Genomic DNA, 11,108 nt, shown 5'->3' with positions numbered 1-11,108 from the left:
TCCCAAAAGTGAAAAAATCACCTCACATGAGCAACCTTCCTAGAAATCTTACATACTCTTCCGACCATGCCCTAGTTAGTAGCCAACTTTGGTGACACACCAGAACAAGATTGTCCTGTTTCTAGGAGCTGTCATCCATTATTCAGGCAATATGATTTCTTTATATTGAAAATATAATGCGGTATATGGATATCATACCATTGCCAGGACACCGGTTCATTGTTCCATAGAGACATACATTACTAGAATACCATAGAAACGTTAGATAGTGACACAACCGACATACACACATATCCAGACATGTAGGGACAACGGAACCACGATCATGGAAACTTAGGAGCAAACCATGCAGGAGCAACAAACTTGTAGTCATGTCAATGATATAAACCACCAATCAGTCATATTATCCTTGTTTGTTCAAATACCTCAACCACATGGTACCTTAGTCGGGTACATCTCGAGAATTCCAATGCCACAAGGCAATTATGTTATGTCCAGTGTGAGAGTAGTGGCTGCACCATTTCCATTATCAATCCAGGAATGCTAGTTAATCTTATTTTGTTGGATATCGTGGAATTCCACATAATCCAAGAGATGGATCAACTACATTAGTATTATTCCTTTGGTGGAGCATCGATAGAAGTAGTCATTTTTTCGACGACCTGTCATCCATATGGTCATCTACACTAGCAAACATAAAAAACTGAAGCACAAAATCCCTGCCGTAAAGGCTAAACATTTATTGAGAAAAGTTGTGAAGGCTTATTAGCACGTGTTGTAGAAGAATACGTCAATCTAGTACAGTTGGAAATTGTGAACCCGATCAAACTAAATTCTTGACGTCATTCCTAAATATCTATTTGTGATACCACTAGATTGAGATGTGTGAGGCACCATTGATCGACGTCCAGGTATAACACCTATTTTCCTTGAATTTTCATCGTAGAGACCTCTGCTTCCATTCATGAAAAGCAAAGACTTAACCTTAAAAATTTACATTGTTTACTAGCAATTCAATTGGGTGACGATTAAAAACTGTTAATCCATGTCTGGAATTGAAGATCTCTCCGATCAACTGTATAGAACCCGAGCTTTCTTCGAGATTGATCTGAAATTCGGTTGAGATCAGCTGAAGATCAGAAATGATGATGTTCCTAAGATTGCATTTAGGACTTGACATGTTCATTATGAGTTCCTTGTGATGCTATGCAGGTTGGCGAATGCTCCAATATCGTTCATGAACCTGACGAACCGCGTATTCTGCCCATATCCCGAGAGATTTGTGATAACCTTATTGAGAACTTCCTTATTTACTCCCAATAATGAAGTCAAACTTTCTAAATCCCGATGATTTGATCTAAGCAATTTCAAAGCGAGTCAGCGTTACACTAAATTCCCTAAATACTAATTTTGTTTAAATCATGTGCCTTTTTTTTTTATTTGTAATCATGATCTCAGCAAACGACATTCTTGTCAATCCCCAAAAATGTTGCAGTTGTAGAAAACTGGAAACCCCCACAAGGTTTTGCGAAATACTAGGTATCTTTGGTCTTGTCTTTTACCATTGGTATGTGCTAACTTTCTCCACCTTAGCCTTATTCCTTACAAAGTTGACCAAGAAAGAAGTTAGGTTTTTTTTAGACGTGAATGTGATTAAGATTCTGACAACTAAGGTGTTGTCTCTTTTCGACTATTGTTCTTACACTTCTCAATGACACCAATAATTTCGAAATCTGCAGTGATACTTCATTGAATGATTTGGCTATGTGCTAATGCAGCATGATAGGGTAACCACTTATGCCTTCTGACAACTAGGACCACACGAAGTGAACTATCTTACCTACGACTTAAAGTTGACAATTGCTACCTTTACACTAAAAACTTGATGGCGGTTTCTTATGGAGAAACATGCCAAAATCTTCATCGACTCCCTTAAAACTCTGAAATACATCTTTACTTGGAAGAAGCTTAATTGTGGATAGCGGCGATGGAAAAAAAATCAATCAACGTCTATGATCTCACCATTGTGTACTACCCCGGTTGTACAAACGTAGTTGCTAAAGATCTCAACAGAAAAGCACATAGATGACTCGGTCGTCAAATCCTATTTCAGTCACAACTCACGAGTATTAATGTGACGTTACTTACAGACCATCAGGAAACTTTGTTAGCTAATTTCCAAGTCCGACCCTTCTACTTTTGACCTAGGATGAAAAAGGAGATTGCTTAGGCATTAAGCAAGAACTTGATTTGTCAACTAGTTAAAGCAGGAAGAAAGAAATCATTCGAGTTGTTACAGTCACTCCTTATATCCGGATGGATATGGGAGAATATCACTGTAGACTTCATGTACGAACAGCCTCGTACACGTGGAGACTATGATGATATTTTGATGATTGTTGATTGACTTACTAGGGTGCCCATCTTCTGTTGGTCCATGAGGACACCCTCTAGACCACTTGGCAAAATCCCGTCCCACATTTATTCTTATTTTATTCCTTAATGCCGAAAATTTTTGAAACGCCCCAAGATTTATTATATTTTATTCTCAGTAGTAGTGAAATTATCAAAATACCCTGAGATGCCATGTAGGCCTTCCACATGGACCTCAATTTTCCTTTCACTTTTTCAGTCTTATTTTACTATTTTTGAATAGTACTCATTTTACGAACATGTGGCCGCAAACGGAACTCAATTCGAAGTTATAACGAAGAAGTTACGTTTGAAACAGTATAAATTTACTGATAATTCAAATTCTAAAAATTGACCTTGTGCAGTGTGCATCACTGCTTGGTCTGGCATGGGAAAATTTAAAGAAAAAAAAACAGACTTAAAAGAGGCTTAATGATGAGGGATGGCCATGCGAGTTGCTTACACCAAATATTTTATGAGTTTTGAAACTGACACTTTTGTGCCATGATCTTAGACATCATTTCTTTTTCTTATCTTTCTTAAAATATATTTTCTTTCTCTCCCTCTATCTCATGTCATCTCCCTCTCTTCCACACACACACACCATATCCCATCACTTTTCCCTCACGGTTCCATTTTCCCTCATTTCAACCAACTCTCTCTCTTTCTACCCACTCAACTATCTCTCATCTTTCAAACTCTCTCCCGTAACTCCCTCTTTACTCTCTCCCTTTCAGTGAACATCACCACGACCACTCCAAACTAAAATCTTTTTGACACTCACTATTGTATACACAAAAAATAAACACGTTGGTTGAAATATGAAGCTAAACTACAATAATTTCTTTAATTAAAACATGATTGGTTGCAAAAAATATCTATCAAATTATTTAAATTTTGAATTCAATTCAAGAACATCCAAAGATTTCATAAAAAATCCAAATGAATGTACTAAATATTCATTCTATCATGGGGGCTTCTTGCTCCAAGTGGATGCATGGGACCTATACTTTTTTGTGACAAGAGGGTACCACGTAGGCTCCTAGTTAAGACACGTGCTTAATTTGATTTAGCTCATGCATGTTGTCATAGTTTTCAATTTGTCGTGTCTGGTGATGTGAAATATTCTAACACTTAAATTAAAACCATATGATTGTAGTATGTGTAAGTAAGGATCGTTTTAGGCCAGGGATTAGAATGGATGCTAATCTACTCAAATTAAACTCTAAAACACTAAACAAGACTCAAAAACAGAAAACTAGACTCTAACAACTCCAAACAAACTAAAAAGACTCAAAATAGCACAAAGTAATCAAATAGACTCAAACTAGACACTAAAGGATGATTTGGACGAAAATTACTTTTAACTTGACTCAAAACACTTAGAAACACAAGTTTGGACAAATTCTAACTAAAAGACACAACCAAGTAAAGAGGGATTGGATTTTGGATGAAACTAAGGTAAAAATAAACTAGATTTAAAGACTTAAATAACTTTGGACAAAATTAGGGAAAATATGGGTGATAAGCTAGCTAGAGGGTCCTTCTCCGCACAGGACACACTTGCATATAAATTGATTTCCAGTTGCTTTTCAAATAGACCATGAACCTCAACACCCCTAGATTAACTGTAAACAGTACTAATTAACCCTTAGATTTTCCTTAAGTCATTGAATTGGATGAAATACACATTGGCAATCAAATTATTCTTCAATAGTTCCCTACATGAACAGCATAATAGAGATACAATCAAAGATCATTAAGCTTTGCGAAAATCATAAGCATTGACAAGGCATTCGTAACTATGAAAAGCATGATGCTCTTGCCAGGAATTTACTTAACACGATCGTGACTAGCAACCTCCACTACTTATAAATATAAGTTCATAACGATTAGGTAAAACTCCCTTATATTTTAGCATCAAATTCAGGCATGCAAACTAAGCAGGCCCTTTTAATCAACACACAAGAATAAGTTCTTAATCAAACAGTTAAGTAAATTGTATTCACGATTTATGAAATCACAACTGAAAGTAATCAATTCATATTGCAAATATAATCATGGTTTCAAAGTCTCATCTAGCTAAAACAAGTTTAGCTCCTCATGTTCGCAAAACAAAGATAATTAAACTTAAACATTAAAAATAAAGATAGAATACACCTAGAAACACTTCAGGTGGCTCCTCCTTCCTTCCTTGCTACGCACAATGAGGATTTGTGTGAATTTAGGCTCTTGAGGTGTGGTGGATGGTGTGGTGTGAAATTGTGGGGTGGTGGTTTATGAGTGTTGCGGCATCATGTATTTATAGGGTGAAGGGAAGGCACGAAATTGGGCTGAAAATGAGAGGAATTAGGACTCCAAATCACCAAAGAACAAGGACACTTTCAATTAGATTCCAATGAGGACAAGGAATGGTCCTTGTGGCAGATTCTAGAACTTCTAGAAGGGTTACATGTGGCATAAACTTAGGGCACGAAAATAGGGCTTCTAGAACCTGATATTTAGGTAATTTAATGTGAAAAGGAGTCCTCTTTGAAGCTGAAATTAAGGTAGTAGGATAGGATAAGATAAGATAAGGTTGGATAAGGTTTGGATAAGTTAAGGCAATTTGGATAATATTCCTTCTTTGTAGCTGATTCCTTATCTTCCAAGTCTTCAATTTAATTCTTCTAGATGTTAATCACATTCCTAGCCTCTCTTGATCTTCAAATTCGTCCATCCATCTTGCTCCATGCATGTGCAATCCATTCCAAGCCCAAAATTGCTCTAAAATGCTCCAAATTGCACTTTCTTGCCAACCTTGTCAATTGAACCTGAAAACACACGAAAATAGCTTAAAACACTCTAACAAGTACAAATTAGCTATGTAAATGCAAGAAAACAAGCTAACTAAGTCGCATAAATATGCTCCTATCATCTGGATAAAAGGGCAATGTGTGGGACCTAGCATGGACGGGTTGTTTTGTCAAGTAGTGAGAGATAAGATGTGCAACTTGCTATATATGGAAAAGAGGGGAGAATTGTTCTTCTACGATTGCAGTCAGCGTCTTACTAAGACCATCACAGGTCAATGGTCAACTAATCAAATGTCAAACATGACGTGTCAGGGCATGCCTCGTAGGATGTGCCATTCTTTGTAACCGACGGGGGAGATTATTGAGATAAGGGATAGAATTAAACAATAGGGTAAATTGGCTAATTTTTAAAAATTTAGATTTTGAATTTTATCACATAAATCGTTCATAGGGTCCATGTCAACTACGGCGTTAGTTCAGGAATTTTTTTTTTTTTTTAGCAAACTGATATTATCTACACTAATAGATGAGACAGTAGACAAAGCTTCACAATGGATTAGCAATAATGTAGTTCGAATTCGCCTTGGCGATAATCAAACCTAAAACTTCTCACTTAGAAGTAAAGAAAAATACCACTATACCGTAGTACTAAATATGGTAGTTCAGAAAATTAAACGACAGCTTATTCTCCATTTCACATACAGAGTTGTTGATTGTAGCCCAAAATGTCACCTTACTATACAAATTTCTAACACAAAGTAAAAAATATAGGATCTTTAGCTAAAATGATCATGAGATTCTCATAACTCTTCACTTTGGTTCTTGAGACTTAAAACCGATAAAACTAGTCACTGAGTTTGTCTGTCATCAATCATTTTAGTTATTCCGTGAAAAATATTCATTAAATGATGAAAATTTGACAAAAATACTCGCAATTTTTATTTTTGTCAAGTCATTTCGGGCCATTGTTTATGAAATTGAGGGTATTTTTGTCATTTTGATTCTTATTTAACAGAGATTTTTACGGTAAGACCAAAATGATTAATTGTGGACAAACTCAAGGATCATTTCTATCGATTTCAAATGTTAGAAACCAAAGTGAAGAGTTATGCCAATATCATGACCATTTTAGCTAAAACGCCAAAAAAATGTATAAAAAGGAGTGTTGAATGATGATTGGGTAGCGTAAATAACAACTCCATTTTTGTTTAGGACTGTCTTGATTGAAATTATACATTTTGTACAATACACCCTACTTAATATTTTCCTATTAATGTATTTGTATACCATAATACTAAAGTGCAAGGTAGGCACTAAAACCGTTTTTTTTTTTGTTTTTTGAGAAAAAGAAAAAATATTTGAATACAACCCACGGTATTTCTAACGTTAAATAACCTACATCCTAAAATTCTTTTTCTTTAAGTTCTCAATTCGTCTTATTCTTTTTCTTTAAGTTCTCAATTCGTCTTTACTTAGTGCTACAGCCTAGTAATATTCCTCTTCACTTGTAAGTGAGAAGTCGTAGGTTTGATTCTTGCCAAAAGGCGAATTTAAACTACATTATTACCAACCCATTATGAGGTTAAGCCCACCCTCATCCCTTTAGTATAGATAATATCGTTTGTTCAAAATAAAAAAATAAAAAAAGTTATCAATTGCACTTCCACCCTAAACGAGACCGTAACCATGAAGGGCACAATTTTTTACGATGAAGCATGAAATCGCTTGCTTGGAGGCTCCACATGATGTTTGACTTCCTCTTTTTTTTTTTTTTAACGTATTACTAAATGTGAAATCTTAAATCGCGATATAGGTTTATAGTAGGCCTCTACTAAAATTATGAAACATTGAAATGTTGAAACTACCAAATTTTTGGATGGAAATCGAAGCACTCCTTCATTAATTAGTTGAGTTGAGTACAATAAAAATGCATCATCTAATATGTAATTAAAGCACTAATGAATGTCTAGAGTATTAAGAGCAATGATTAGTTTAATAATTAAAAAACCTTTTAAATTCATGATAGGGAGAATGAGAAGAAAACATGACAAGTGGATCCATCACAATCCAATCCAGTGAAGGTACAACTCAACTCCAAAACCCTAAAAAGCAATAACGAAAAGATCAAATAAGTTGGGGCCATTTAGATCTTAGATAATCCAAGTGTTTGGATAATCTCATCTTTAACAAAAATTAAACTAAAAGTTATAAGACAAAACTCACCTTCGTCGAACAGGAACCGAATCCCCTCCATACCTAAAGGAATTGAGCATCCTCATCAAATGATCCAGACCATTGAAATTTGATCTAATAGCTACAAATATGAGTCCTTCTAAAAGTTATAATAATTGTAGTCATTTAATCAAATTTCAATGATCTAGATCATTTGATCTTTGAGCTCATTTCCAATTAAGTCCGGAAAGAATCCGGTTCCCCTCGAACAGACGTTAAAGTGTGAAAGCAAATTGAGGGAGAGGTGGGTCCTCTCTTCCTATTTCCTATTGACTTTGTGGAGCCACTTCCAAAGATAGACATTTGCATATTTTTGTGTCTTAGGGCCGATGAATCTGCCCGCAGTACACCAAGAGAGAAAAATGTCATTTTCAGCTCGTTTACCATTCGTAGCATACCATATGTTACAAGAAAATAATTTCTTATAATGACCAACTTTCATCTTACATCAAATCTTCGTAACGAGTTCAAAAGTATGTTGTCGCATCATGTTGTAATGAAATTGTCAAATGAATCGTGTATATCATATTTGTGCTCTCAAAAGTTAGGGTTAAAGACTAAAACTCTAGACTTAGGTTAGAGTGGAACCACATACTTTTCTATATGTATTTATTACATACTACTCCATAATAATTATATTAATAAACATATATAACCGGCCGAGTTCGAGTTGAGGATGGAAATACCATCAACTGCTACATATCGGACTTTGATTTTTTAAAACAGCCCCGAACACACCCCAAACACATGTACTATATATCCTCCATAGGACCATAACCATTCCATTAGGATTGTGTACCCAAGAACACACAAACCCGTGGTCCGACCAAGCCTGAGAAGCACAACTTACAAAGGTGGACATGAGTCGAAGCTTTGTCACTCAAAGCCTAACCTATCACAACCTGAAATATTGTGACAGGTCTGAAATAGCCTGGCCTAGCACATTTTCGATCTTTACAAGTAGTGAATTATCATAATGTATTAGGCGCACGTAATTTGCTTTTATTTTGGCATGAGAATAAACAATCCTGGCCTCACATTTTTTGACATTGCAAAGCACAACCTCATAAAACGACTTCAAGTAATATCAACGAATTGTCAATACTCTTGGCTACTTTCTTGAGCAACACGCAGATTAAAATCGAAGGAAACACACACAAGAGGTCGAAGAAGCTGCACTCGAGTTTGAATCACCCATCACAGTTTAGATTAGTCTAATGTGAAATAAGAGGATTAGCTACCATTCTTACGTACATGTAAATCTGGTAGTAAAATTCGTGAAGTATGACTTGAATTAAAATTTAAAAATGGCCCTCAATTCGCAATAGGGATGAAAAAGTTGCTCAGTCAAAAGGCGTGGTTAAAGTCAGACTCATTATCACCTCACAATTTATTATCAATTTGCTTGTCAATATTATTAAACATTATACCAAAATACGAGGTGTCAGAGAGTTCTGCATTTGAGAATCTCTTTAACATTCTCATTGTAGAAATGTGCTAGTTGAATTTGCATTTTATCTCGAGCTGTTGTACGTAGTTGTAAAAATGGGTGGTAATTTCCTAGATTCTTAAAAAAATACTGAGAAGGAAGATGAAGGGATAAACTAATCAAAGACCTTCTATTTTAATAGTTACCAAAATAGAAAATTAACAAACAAAAAGTTATTATTAATCATTATTATTATTTTATAAAACTCGAGCCAAGTTGAAAAATGAACGGCCGAATGTTATCAACGTGTCGATTGTCGACATAGCAAAGAGACAAAAAACATGTGTGGAAGCAAAGCGACGGATAAGGATCCTAATGCTTAAGAGGTTGAGTTTCCTGAGTTTAACGAGTTGAGTTTTCTGAGTAAATTATACGAGCTGTTAATTTTTTATTTAAAAGCTATAAACAGAAAATTTCTTTAAAAATTATAATAATTGTAATTATTAGATTAAAAATTAACGATCTATGTGATTTGCTTATAAGACTGAGTCTTCTAGGTTCAGGAGAGAGGATGCTGATCCCAAAGCGACAGGCAACAACAAGTAGCAGTTTGCTGCTGTAAGATGGTGACGTCAGCCCTCTCTCAGGTGATTAATTGAAATCTGGCCCCACAACACAATTTGCACACCAAAGAAATTTCGAAGAAGACGAGGACAACATCGACCTCAACAAAATTAATTAAAAATTCAGCCACTTAAAATACTAAAAATTAATAAATAATAATATTTAAATTCGGAAATATCCATCCAGTTGAAATGTGCATGAACCTTCTCGCCTATTTAAGCCCCTCCCTCTCCCCAAATCCGAGAAGATTATCCAAAATCTCAACGAACAACTCTCTCTCTCTCCTCTCCTTCTGTCTCTACACCTCAACAAAGTTTTCGGTTCAAACCCGGACCCGAAATTTTTGGTTTTACAGCTGCGAAATGTACGGACAGAGTGGAACCGACTCGGATTACGCACTCCTGGACTCGATTCGACGCCACTTACTTGGCGAGACGGATTTCCGAATCGGGAACCCGATGACCAACTCGGGTTCGGGTCCCTTTTTTCTCGGAGTTCCAGCTTCAGTAGCCTGTACCCGTGTTTGACCCAAAATTGGGGCGATTTGCCGCTCAAGGAGGACGATTCCGAGGACATGGTGCTCTATGGAGTTTTGAGGGACGCCGTTAGCGTCGGGTGGGTCCCATCCGGTTCCGCCGACACGCTTCCCTACGATTTTTCGGTAAAATCGGAACCGGAGGTTCTGCCACCAGTGAACAAGGTGCAGGAGAAAAAAGCGGCACCGGTTCAACCGGTTCGGCCGGTTCAGCAGTCGGCTCAAGCCTTTCCAGCTGTGGTGCCAGCCAAGGGGAAGCATTACAGGGGCGTACGGCAACGGCCGTGGGGCAAGTTCGCAGCCGAAATTCGGGACCCGGCTAAGAATGGCGCGAGGGTTTGGCTCGGAACTTTCGAAACGGCTGAGGACGCGGCTCTGGCTTACGACAGAGCCGCTTACAGAATGCGCGGCTCAAGGGCTTTGTTGAATTTCCCGCTTCGGATCAACTCGGGCGAGCCCGACCCAGTGCGGTTGACGTCTAAGCGGTCATCACCCGAACCGTCGTCTTCGTCTTCAGAGAGCGGATCCCCGAAGCGGAGAAAGAAGGCGAACGGCTCGACCCCGGCTCAAGCCGGGCTGGAAATGGGAGCAGGGATTGGGCAGCAGCAAGTGGAAGTCCAAGTGGCGGTGTCGGTTACACGTGGCGAGCAGTTATTGGTTAGCTGAAGATGAGGTGGTGGGGAAAGTGGGGGAAGGGAAAAGCACTAGTAGCTAACCACTACCCAAATTGTGGAGGACACACTGTAATTATCTGAGATATATAAAAAAAAAAAAAAGGAGATGTTTGAGAGATGATAAGAGAGGCTGATCTGATGCTTTTGTGGGTGTTTTATGAATGCAAGATTTTGTTATTGTTTGATGACTCGATTTTTGGAATGGAATGTTTCTCTTTCACAAAAATAAATTGTCACCAAGGTTGCAATTGTAAATTTTGTAGCCCTCATGGAATTCATGAGCAATGTACTAAAAATTTCAAAATAATTTTTTTGTTTCAAGCGATATTCTAATACTTTTAAGTCTGTAAATATATACAATTATGAAATTTCTCGAATCTAGTCATTCTTTAAATTCTGTAAAGAGT

At 37.0% G+C, this 11,108-nt stretch overlaps 1 protein-coding gene across 1 annotated transcript; it reads left to right on the top strand.

Moving 5' to 3' along the window:
• The first annotated feature begins 9,854 nt into the window (after nucleotides 1-9,854).
• Nucleotides 9,855-10,886, top strand: LOC103926616 (ethylene-responsive transcription factor 2-like). Its single transcript, XM_009335420.3, is given in 2 exon segments — nucleotides 9,855-9,969; nucleotides 9,972-10,886. Coding segments are annotated over 2 exon segments (837 nt in total). The 3' UTR covers nucleotides 10,694-10,886.
• The last annotated feature ends 222 nt before the right edge of the window (nucleotides 10,887-11,108 follow it).

The sequence above is a fragment of a genome, unplaced genomic scaffold (assembly GCF_019419815.1).
Source record: "Pyrus x bretschneideri cultivar Hongxiangsu unplaced genomic scaffold, Pyrus_bretschneideri_v1 Contig14, whole genome shotgun sequence".
NCBI lineage: Eukaryota > Viridiplantae > Streptophyta > Magnoliopsida > Rosales > Rosaceae > Pyrus > Pyrus x bretschneideri.
Note: the sequence above shows the minus strand (reverse complement) of the source record. Positions and strands in the feature narration are given on the sequence as shown.